The sequence below is a fragment of the Phyllopteryx taeniolatus genome, chromosome 1, assembly GCF_024500385.1.
Source record: "Phyllopteryx taeniolatus isolate TA_2022b chromosome 1, UOR_Ptae_1.2, whole genome shotgun sequence".
Taxonomy (NCBI): Eukaryota; Metazoa; Chordata; class Actinopteri; order Syngnathiformes; family Syngnathidae; genus Phyllopteryx; species Phyllopteryx taeniolatus.
The window spans coordinates 1833014-1844510 of NC_084502.1; the positions used below are offsets into that span (position 1 = coordinate 1833014).

General features: G+C 45.1%; 2 protein-coding genes across 2 annotated transcripts; both read left to right on the forward strand.

Annotated features, from left to right (window-relative positions):
* csrp1a (cysteine and glycine-rich protein 1a) lies at nucleotides 1-4528 on the forward strand. Its single transcript, XM_061791441.1, has 6 exons — nucleotides 1-185; nucleotides 1367-1476; nucleotides 1992-2160; nucleotides 2231-2360; nucleotides 2443-2539; nucleotides 3878-4528. Exons 2-6 carry the CDS (start codon nucleotides 1368-1370, stop codon nucleotides 3952-3954), a joined length of 582 nt encoding a protein of 193 aa, XP_061647425.1. The 5' UTR covers nucleotides 1-185; nucleotide 1367; the 3' UTR covers nucleotides 3955-4528.
* Nucleotides 4529-5069: 541 nt separating this feature from the next.
* On the forward strand, nucleotides 5070-8687 carry phlda3 (pleckstrin homology-like domain, family A, member 3). Its single transcript, XM_061791719.1, has 2 exons — nucleotides 5070-7071; nucleotides 8244-8687. The coding sequence occupies exon 1, from the start codon at nucleotides 6560-6562 to the stop codon at nucleotides 6989-6991; it is 432 nt and encodes a 143-aa protein (XP_061647703.1). The 5' UTR covers nucleotides 5070-6559; the 3' UTR covers nucleotides 6992-7071; nucleotides 8244-8687.
* The last annotated feature ends 2810 nt before the right edge of the window (nucleotides 8688-11497 follow it).

An 11497-nucleotide genomic window follows, 5' to 3' on the forward strand; every position in this document is an offset into this window, starting at 1 on the left:
CCCTTGCCCCTCCCTCAGACACTCAGTCAGAAATTCCCTTTTCCTCAACTCGCTCGGGCGGCTGCCGGCTGAAGCGGCAACAAGGAAAAGCACATTTTCAACCGAGGAGGCGCCGCAACAGTCCTACTCGGCTGATTATTAAGAGTCACACTTTTACCTGTCCTTGAAACCGAACGCAACTGCAGGTATGTAAACACTTCAACTTCTAGAAGCTTCCGTCCTCCTCTCACCCTATTTGCTTGCAAAATGCATGACGGGTAAAAACGCCCTTTCGGGCCAGCAGCCAGATGAAAATCCCTTTTTTAGACTTTGCATACACACACACACACACACACACACACACAAGCAGACACATTACTAGTGCTTGCTTGGTTTAAGAAGCATACAGTTAAAAAGTAACAAAACAGGAGCATGAAGTCAAGAATCTGCAGTATTTGTGGGAGGGACAGCTCATGTTTGTGCTGATTTGTAACTTTTACCTGGACTTATTCCCACGTTGAAACTTGTGGCTTATGTCCCAACCCATTTCTGGAGCGACATCGTTCCAACAGTCACAAGACTACAATCACGGACGTTGAACGTGTTCACTCTCAGTAGGATTAAACAAAAAAAAATAAAAATAAATCGGCAAGCCAGTTTTTTTTTAATTTTTTTTTAATGAAACTTGGTCGAGGAGGGAAGTAGGAAAACAAAATATATTTTTGGAACAGGAGAGAATAAATGAAACTTTTCAACTTTGGTTCCATTTCATTTTCTTTTTCAGTTCAAATGCATCAAAGGTTGTGATGTTAGGATGTGGATGTGATTCGTATTTTGACACTTAACATAAAAGTTAAGGTGAGCCGAAGAGCAGGAACGCAAGACAGCCCCGAATCGTAATCAACAAATCATATATTCTGCGTAATACGACATTCCCGTCAGCCATAATGACATCAGGCAGACTGGAATTTAGATAATAGGGACGGGATGGATATCTTTCCTCGGAAGGAACGCAGATGTGGAAAGACAAGTAGCGGCTGTGAAGGTTACCGTGGCTTGAGAGAAAAATATAGGCAGAATGCCAGGCTACTTCACATCACATTATTTTCTTCAAATTCATTTTCCAGCTCTTTTGGCCTGACCATCGTGCGTGAGAACCGCGGCCAATTGGCAGCAGTGAAATTCTAAGATCTGGACTCGGCCCGACAAAGCATTTGCGCATCATAAAATGGAATACAACCGAAAGTCTCCCCATTACGTTTGTTTTTCTACTTATATCCGCAGTCTACCGGCGGTTGTGCACATTTTTTTGTCAGTAATGTGCCCTCGATTAAAGAACACTAAACAGGGATTGCTTCTGTGTTCATGCATGCATTTGTTCGAGAAGGATGAATTTAGGAGGAGGAAACCAGTGCGGGCGGTGTGAGAAGACCGTTTACTTTGCAGAGGAGGTACTCTGCGACAGTCGGCGCTTCCACAAGTCCTGCTTTGCGTGCTGTGAGTTGACTTTGCTTACTGTCTAACTAACTGACTACTTAATACATGTCACAAACTAGAGAGATCCCAACCGACTATTGAATTGTGAAGATTCGACAACACGTACTGTACATATTGTGGTGGAAACGGGTGAAAACTGAATCTGTAAAATCAAGACTTGGGCTCGATTTCCACTTTGCTCCTGGAATTTTTAAATTGGGATGCGCATGCCCTTCAATTCCATCCCTCCGTCCTGTTTATAGGCACAGGGAAGCTGGCGGAGTCTTGCTGACTAATCGGTGCGCCAAATGTCGAATTCCCGGTCACAAGTGAAAAGAATTTGCTCGATGAGGTTCACACAGTCAGAAACGCGATGACGTTATTTGTGCTTCTGTGTTGCAATGGTACATTCCTCCAATGGAATTGAAGTGGAAACAAAGAACTGCGCCACAAACGGGAAAATGAGCCAATGAGCTCAAAGTTCACATGAGCTGGCAAATATATCTTTTTTTTTGTTTTTGTCTGCATCTGTTCAGTGGTGTGTGGGAAGGGCTTGGACAGTACAACTGTTGCCGTACATCTGGAGGAACTCTACTGCAAGGCATGTTACAACAAGAAGTACGGGCCGAAGGGTTACGGTTATGGTGTCGGAGCAGGCACCCTTACCATGGACAAGGGAGAGGGTCAGGGTATCACCCACCAAGAGTGAGTCCCACCCCATAAGATACACAGTTCTTACGTCTTGTCAGGCCTTATAGTCCTATTTCCCACTCAGACCCGCACCTCATCGCCCGACCACCAACCCGAACTCATCCAAGTTGGCTCAGAAATTCGGAGGGTCTGATAAGTGCCCTCGTTGCGGCAAGGCCGTCTACGCTGCGGAGAAAGTGATCGGAGCTGGCAGTGTAAGAAAGAATACACGGAGGCGTGCTTGCAAAACAAATTTTTTAAATCAACTGTAATAATTGACCTTCTATTTAATTGCAGTCATGGCACAAGACTGGCTGTTTCCGCTGCGCCACGTGCGGTAAGGGCCTTGAGTCAACCACACTTGCCGACAAGGAGGGAGAAATCTACTGCAAAGGTAACAACACAAAGATTATACTTAACTTGAAAATTTTTTTTTATTATTATTTTTTTTTGGGGGGGGGTATTTTTAAACGCACGCAGGTTTTACGCTCATTCACAGATTGGCAATATTATGCAAGACCAGAAGGCAGAAATGTCATGCACACAAAAAGGCAGCAGAGGGCGCCATATGTTCCACCCGTCAAGTCAGTTGCAGGATTCATGAAATTAACTCTGCCGACTACTGCAAATGTTGTTACACATCCATCCATCCATCCATTTTCTGAGCCGCTTCTCCTCACTAGGGTCGCGGGCGTGCTGGAGCCTATCCCAGCTGTCATCGGGCAGGAGGCGGGGTACACCCTGAACTGGTTGCCAGCCAATCGCAGGGCACATCGAAACAAACAACCATTCGCACTCACAGTCATGCCTACGGGCAATTTAGAGTCTCCAATTAATGCATGTTTTTGGGATGTGGGAGGAAACCGGAGTGCCCGGAGAAAACCCACGCAGGCACGGGGAGAACATGCAAACTCCACACAGGCGGGGACGGGGATTGAACCCCGCACCTCAGAACTGTGAGGCTGACGCTCTAACCAGTCGGCCACCGTGCCGCCGTTGTTACACATATACAACCAAATTTTCTAATGTGGTATCAAGAAGATTTTCATTGTTAAGTGTTTAATATTTATTCGATGGAGAGAATGGGATTGGACAATGTACTTTGGGCGTTTTGTAATCGCGGGTTGCGATGATTGGAATTTTAACTTTAAAGAGGGTGAAGAGCAACAAGACAAGACAACAATTTCATGAAGATGTAAATCAAGTAATGTGAAACTGACATCTGACTGGGACGAGTTTTTGTTGACCCGAAAATGTAAAAATACAGAAGACAAAACATTTTTTTTTTTTAAATGTAACTTGGTCATATTTTTGAAATATCAATTGAAACATGCTGTTGTTTTCACAGCCTTACGCCCAATAAATGTCAAGGTCCACTGAAGACTTGCCATCACGTGAAGATAGAAAAATGCATTTGATGAGTAGTAATGAACAAAGATTCGTGTTGTTTGCATTAACCTAGACATGCAGCATCTTTGACCTTTGAACTAAAGCTACTAAGATGAGCCAAATGTCCTTATTTCTCCTACTGTGGCAGTCTGGGGTATATATTGGGTTTCACTGTAAGGAATAATGTAAAAAAATAATAATAAAATAAACACACACACATCCTTAGTGTTCCCCACATGAAGTTAGGTAGGTAAATTACAGTATATAGTCTTACTGCTTATAATTGAAACCAAAGGAAGCTAGTTATACATGTTGTTTCTGACGGCATTGCTTTGTTCCACAGGGTGTTATGCGAAAAACTTTGGTCCAAAGGGGTACGGATACGGTGGTGGGGCCGGAGCTCTGCCACTCACTCAATAGGCGCAACCGACGAAAGAACAGCGGCATCGGAGTGACGTCACTGCCCGCTCGACACATAACTGTACACTAAACAGCCACAACATTAGGTACACCTGCACTAACTACTCTAATGAGACCGTATGCAGGACCTCTATTAAAATAATACCTCTATGCATGTGTTTCAGCATGGTGCCATCCATTTTTCCATCATAGTAAATAAAAAAATAAAAAAAGAATACAAAAAATAATGCAAGTCTTGTATCAGATCCCGTTCGATTGCGCATGTGTATCAAATGTTGTGGGGACTGGACCTGTGTTATAATAAACTGCATTAAATTGCAAAATGTATCGTTGGATTAGCTGGCGTGAGCCCACGGCTAACCAAGGTCATTAAACGTTCATTAATGAGGATTCGAGGAACTTTGTCATGCCAGCACACATTTATACATAAAATGGCACGAAATTTAACCTATTTTGTAATATCCTGTAATATCAAATATGGGGCGTGCATCAAAACCTGTCACAATATACTCACACTATATATGGAATATTTGGTGTTATTGCTAAAATAAATATTAAAGGTCGGGATTGAAAAGTAGATCTCTTTTTTTCAATAAAAAGGCAAACATTCTCATGAATACAAATACTTTTTCTGACCAAGGGCCATTAGGTGGAGATTGTCACAGCCCAAAACCAATCAATGTGTTTTAACACATTCACTGCCATTGACGGCTTTAGAAGTCAAATATCCATGTTAGCTCCGAAGGCTGGCAGTGAATGAGCTAAGTGTATGATGTGTGCGTACACCAACGCAGTACAATGACGGTTGCAGCATTGATACCACCAATAGCACATTTTTTGGTTTCTAAAATCGCTTCTCAAATCAACATATCAATACTTTTAATACTTCAGTTGGCAAATTCAATGAGTCACCCAGCATTACGTAGAAAACCGCATCTGACCCCTACCTTTGTATACTCTTCCAAGTTTAAAATGAATACATAAATTACTCCGATGCCTTGTATTCGTTATTACTATGCACATTAGGTACATTTGCACAAAGTGTCGAATCAGATCGGTATCGCCAATACTAGCTTAAATCTTTCCTGGCATCGCATCCGAAAGGAAATCTGCGGTATTGAACATCACTGATGCAAACACGTCTTGTACAGCAAGGAGAACTAAAAGTGGAAGAGTGACATGTATTCAAGTTCCAAGACATGGCGCCCATTCATTTTAAACATTCCTCTCAAAGCAAAAAATGGCGTGACCGCATTCAAGTCATCAAACGTCACGGGCTTGATCCACCCATAAATGCAACGTGTCACCGGCCGTGAAGGTATTTCAAGGATGTGAAACATGCGCGACAATTCCACGCTGTCATTCCGCAACGCCATCGTAGACCTTCCCTGCAACGGAGGCGGTGGCGATGAAAATGTTATTCTGCGTCCTTTGACAGTCGCATTCGGTTGTCCCTCGTTCATTTTGACACAAATCTTAATTTTTGTCATGATCTGTGTTTTTGTTTTGATTCGATTCACTTTTGTGTTGTTATGTTTCTCTGTCCCTTTTCCGTGTTCGTGTCTCGCCGTGATCGTCGTTGGGTTGTGATTACGCGGGTTTAATGTGCGTGTCTGTTTAAATACAGATGGACATGTTTACACTTGTAGGTGCTGTGATCATTCAGGTGAATGCGTGCACTAATTTATATCTATTGCATGCATTAATTTGCATAAGAGCATGTGTAAAGAAAATATTTCAAGAACACCTCGGCACTCTATTATGCAAACAAACAACATGGCCGATATAAATCTTTCATATCGAATATATTAAATTTTGTTGTGTCTTGTGCGGCCTTCTAATTTTGAAAAAAATAAATAAAAGTGATCATAAAATAATTTAGCCTTTTTTGTTTGGCAGTTCACAACATTAGCAAAGCTATGTAAGCACATTATTTTAATAGCGTGACAGTCGAGCCAATGCTAGCTAGCGCTTGGTTTAAAGAAAAAAGCAAACTTGACAGTAAAAAGTTAAGTTTGCACTTTAGTACATTTCAGTCTGATTTTGACCCAAGTCCAGAACTCCTGCACTTAAAAACAAGACCGGCAAAAGCAGCAGGTTAGTAATTCGAATCGTGCAAGCGGAATCGGTGGGCGAGGTAGATTTCGTTTTCGAAAAGCTTCTTCGACTTAGGACCGAGCGGCGTGCCCGGGAATGAAATAAGTGTGAGAATAGCGGCTTGGTTTCTATTCAAATGGGCCAGTTTTCACCAAAAGTCCACTAGCGCGTAAACCATCAGCGTGACATTTTTTTGTAAGGTGGTGTGCTGTCAGATTATTTTGCCCCTCATGTAAAATGGGCGCTTTAGTGCTTTCGTCTCAATAAAGGTTGCGAAGCTCATCTAGTTTTGTCACACTTGCCTTTAGTTTGAGTCACAAGGCGGCGCGTGACGTGGCGTGACTTTGTTTGAAGCCGGTCGTGACGTCACGAGCGAGAAGCGGGCGCGAACACGTGCGCGGAGGTGGGCGGGAGCGTTGGCGTTTCCCCACGCCGGGCAAGTCCGGACACATCCCGGCGCATGAGCGCGTGAAGCAGCAGCGACGGGAAGGCGCGCCGCTGAGCGCCGATGTCTCTCCCGGCCCGAGTGAGGCGAGACGGGCTGCTGGAGAAGCGCAGCGGCGGTCTGCTGCAGCTGTGGAAGAAGAAGCGCTGCGTGCTGACCGACGAGGGGCTCCGGCTGCGCGGCTGCGAGGGTCCCGCCGCAGCCCGCGCCAAGTCGCCCTGCGCCGCCTGGAGCTGCTCCGCGTCCCGCGCCAAGGAGCTGCCCTTCGAACGCATGCTGACGGTGGACTGCGTGGAGTACAAGCGGGGCCTGGTCTACTTCACCGTGGTCATGGCCGGCGGCCGCGAGATCGACTTCCGCTGCCCGCAGGACGGCACGGCGTGGAACGCGGAGATCGCGCTGGCCCTGGTCCGGTACAAGAACCTCCAAGCCGTGCGCACGGGGAGGAAGAGGCGCCTTTCGGGCGCGCACCTGCACGACGACGACGAGCCGTGACCGCGACTTTGGACTTCAGGAGAACTCCACGCGCAAATACAGCTACCGATTCGACTCGGAAAATCGACTTCAGCAGTTTGGTAGTTTTGTGGCTCACTTTTTTTTTTTTTTTTTTGCTCAAGCCAAAACAATAAAAGTGTTGCTTTGGTGCCATCTCGGTTCCAAGGACCGATGTTGGAGTGATTTGAGGAGCTTCATGTTACACTTGATCATCTCTTAATCGCATGTAGGCAATTGTAAACGTTTCGAGGTGGGCGCCAATGACTCAGATTTTCGCTATTCGCGGCACGGCTCGGTCAAAAGAGAAATGATCCGTCGTTGTACACAATGAACAAACAAACAAAAAGGTTGTTGCATCTATTAGCAGGTCATACAGAGAAGTGTTTCTAATCTTATTTAGTGACAACAGAAGGCCTCGGTCAATAAGAAACAGGACAAAATTGCCTTTGTGCGCATGAAAACAGAATTGGTGAGCTGAAAAGACTCCAGAGCGGGGAAGTGCCTTCAAACATCTCAAATTGAGTGAGGACACACTGGATGAACGAGAGTCCTTAAGCGTGTCGTGAGATGTTCGGCCTCTTAAGTACCAGCTTTCATCTCCCCCCGTTGTATCAGGTGCTAATCGCCACTTCGACGGACGGACTGAAAACATCTACGTTGTTTCCGACGAGGTGGCGCAGAAGGCCGATGTTTTTGAAATGCAGCCTCCTCCTATTGGGTAGTCTCGATGGCGACGCGGTCGTCCCGGCGAAAGCAAAAGTCTGCCCCGAGGCCGTTATTAAGTTGCAATTTAAGCTCGGGAAAGTAACAACACGGGCCGGCCTCTCCCTCGCTCGGCCGCCGAGTATTTTTAAGCACGCGCTTGTCTCCGGACACTTCACGTCGACATTTGAACATGCTATCTGGAAGCCAACTTAACTGTAATTGTGCCCTCACTTAAACTCGAAACCAAGTCCTCCCTCAGTCCACCGCAGGCAAACTACATCACAGACAATTCGAGATATCCAATATGCAGACGGGGAAATTAAATGTGCGAACTCTCGGGGGGCAGCCGTGACAACAAGTGTGACTTACTCAAAAACCTCGCACGTCTGCGATGCAAGCGTTTAAGTCTGAACTATGACTCACGGGGCAGGAATCTGCAGCGGCGCTCCTTCAGTGAGCCCGGTAGCCCGGGTTCCCAAATTAGCCTAGTAGCCGCGGCAACAGTGTCATATTTACATTGCTAAATGAGCTTTTGTTTTGATTTCAGCATCTCTACATCCTGGGAGTGAACCAATAAAAATCGCTCTTCGGTCTTTTCCAAGTGACTGGATGCAAATGTTGAAATGAGTCCATCTCACTCTTCTTCAGACAGATTTTTGTTGTTGTTGTTGTCGTCGTTATTTCCGACAATGTGGATAAATAGCCCTGTGTCATCAAGACAGCGACGCTTGGATTCTTTCGCCATGTGTGCCTTGATATTTCACAAACACCCTCGACTCGAGTCACTTTATGTCTTACTTCTTCGCTTTTGATGGGGGGGGGAATGCTGTTTGACTGACTTTTAAAACTCCCACAATACAGACTGATAAGATTTTGCATGCGTGTCTGAAGGTTAACATGAAGAAAAAACGATTTGACTCTTTTTTGTGGTATAATTTGTGTTTAATACAATCATGTATGGTATAAATAAAACATTACGAAGACAATTGAACAGTGAACTCCAATTCTTGTCGCCAACCACATGCATAAAACTACATCAGAGGTGTCACAGGCCACATCGCAGTTACATTTCCATTCAGACAGAAGTCAAACTATATAAATGTATGATCGTTTCATATTATCACATATCGAGAACAAATTGATGGATAACTAGTTTTGAAATCAGAAGCCAGTCAAAACGTTTTGTTCTATTATGTAATGTGTTTTAAAAAAATAAAACAATTTGTGACGTTGGTATTTTAGCAAAAAAAATAAAAAATGATTTGCTGTCGCGGGCCACATCTGGCCCCCGGGCCTTGAGTTTGACACCAGTGCGGTACATGAATCCACGCTGCATTCAGGACACCGAATGTTTGGAAAACTAATGACCAACGCCGAACTTGGCAAAGTCTCGCCATCAGCCGGTTTTTAGCCAACCCGAGCAGATGTTATTCATTCAAGCGCGTGTTCAATCATGCAGCCGAGTCCAAGTCAGAGTTGGGCAAAAAGGGATAATGGTGTCATGGACGTCTTTCATTACACCACGGAAAACCCCAAAGCTGTTGCCACACCTCGTGAGTCAGCCAGGAAGCGCCATTCAGACACCCAGTGATGGAGCCAGGCGCGCAACTCTACGGATAAACAACTTCATTCACTTTCAGAATGAAAAATGGTTCGCTTCACTCTGGTCCATGTCGAGGTCTTCTTTGTAAACATCGTATTAGTGCTCCTCCAGTATAAAAAAAAAAAAAAGTCCGTTTCCTACGGGTTGCTCTTGTTTTGGGTCTGAATGTGGAGAGCAGCTCAGGGCAGGGGCGGATCTAGTCTAGTGGGATACAGGGCCGCGAGCTGTCACAGAAATCCAGAATAATCCCAAATCGTTGATTTAGCTTAACCCTTTAACAGAATCCCGTGACGTCGTCGTAAAACCAATAAATAATTGCTCGATGGATTGGTTAGAGCAGGTTGCATTGAATTTGAAGAATTTCAAAATGGCCTTTTGCCTCCTTCAATTTTGGTGTAAGGGGGCCCTCGGAGGAAAACGTGTGGACACCCCTGATCTAATGCCACCAATTCCAAACCAGTGAGCCATGAGAGATTGTCAGGTGTGCCGCGGTAAATGATCTCGTTTCACGGCATTGTTTCCAAAACCATGTATTTTCAACAAATAGTGTTTCTTTGTCCATGCTTGTGACATATACTGACAGAACAATTAAATGGCCTTCCACTTGATGCACGGAAGTACGTAATTAACCTATGTGTCCACTTTCGTGACATACATTGCCCTGAGATAGAAGATAGAAGTTTTTTGGGGTTTTTTTGGAGATTTTTTTTGATACGAGCAAAATTTGAGACCCCCACCGCTAGATGGCGGCAGCACACATCCAAACATCCAACCGCCATCAATGCAGATTGCTTTCACTCGATGGCAGTAATGCGCCATTAAGCCAGCAAGTGTGATTGCTGTGTTGTTGTATCCCCAAAAAATGACTATTCAATGCCTTTTTTCTATGAAAAAAATAATTTTGGGGGTTTTTGCCGTGGCTGGAACGGATGAACAGGATTTATTTATCTCTCTCGCTACGACCGCTCCATTCCAACCGTAACGGCCATCGCAACAGATTCTCACCCTCACGTAAAGAAGTTTGACGCCCGTCTTTGACGATCTCTCGTCGGTAAAACTCACGCGAGGTGGCAGCATCACCGCTGGTCACCCGTGAGCCAGACTTGCTCGTTTAAGATGGATCTGTGAGAAAGAAGTTGGGGCGGGGGAGCAGACGAAGAGTAGGCAATGAGATAAATGGGGTGGGGGTCAGGGGGGAGGGGGCTAATAATAGCCTCCGCCAACAAAAGAGAGAGAGAAGTGAGATAATGGGAGGTGCAGTTAAATAGAGGGCCGCCAAATTGGTGGGCTCCGATTTTGTCCGTCGCTCTGCGCTCGCATCTTCTTTGCGTCCTCCGTCACTGGTAAGATCCTTTAACTATGCGATTGTAGACTGCTGTGACTACCACGACGACTCGCCGGTAATAAAGTGGCATGCAATGTTTTCAAGGGTCACTGACTGGGATGCCAAGCAAATAGTCTTCATTGACTTAACACGTAGCTAAAACGTAGACGCAGTCCCAATAATAGTATTGGGGCTAAAATGGTCACTCATGAATATCATTTCCTAAGTTGTATCCTTGACAAATCATCCGGTTTACTGGGCGAAACCTGCAAGCTGATGTGACCTTTCCATGCACTGAAGCTTTGGTGGCTTTTTTTTTTTTTTCCGTATTACTTTGCAAAGTTGGCTGCACCTCAGAGGTTTTCAAGCATCTTATGAGTTACTGAAGGTAAATCCCTGGACCAAACGGCCCTCCACAGCTGTCTATCAGATGTTCCCCCCCCCCGTGTCTATTTGGGGAGACGGGCCATTGGGATTCCTCTGTGCAAGATAATCCCATGGAGAAAGACAGCGACAGGGGACAGAACTTGCATGAGGCGCAGTTATCCGTTTGGAATGTTCCTAATCCGCCGCGGCGGTCCGCGGATGCGCGTCGGAGAGCAAAAAGAGGAATTTTTGTCCTGTTACAACAATTCATCGCCTCAGTGTGAACGTTTGACGGAAGATAATCATCGGAATCGATCGAGAATGTTCTTTTAGGTTATTACTCACATTGCTTTTAAATGCATTATTTTAACTCACTGCACCGCAACTTTCATGCTCAATCCTTTGCTATTTTAACTCCCATTTCTGTCTTAATGTCTGAATGACAATCTTTTAAGTTTCTCTTTTCATGTCTCCGCAAAGCACTTTGAGTCACATTGTTGTGGAATTG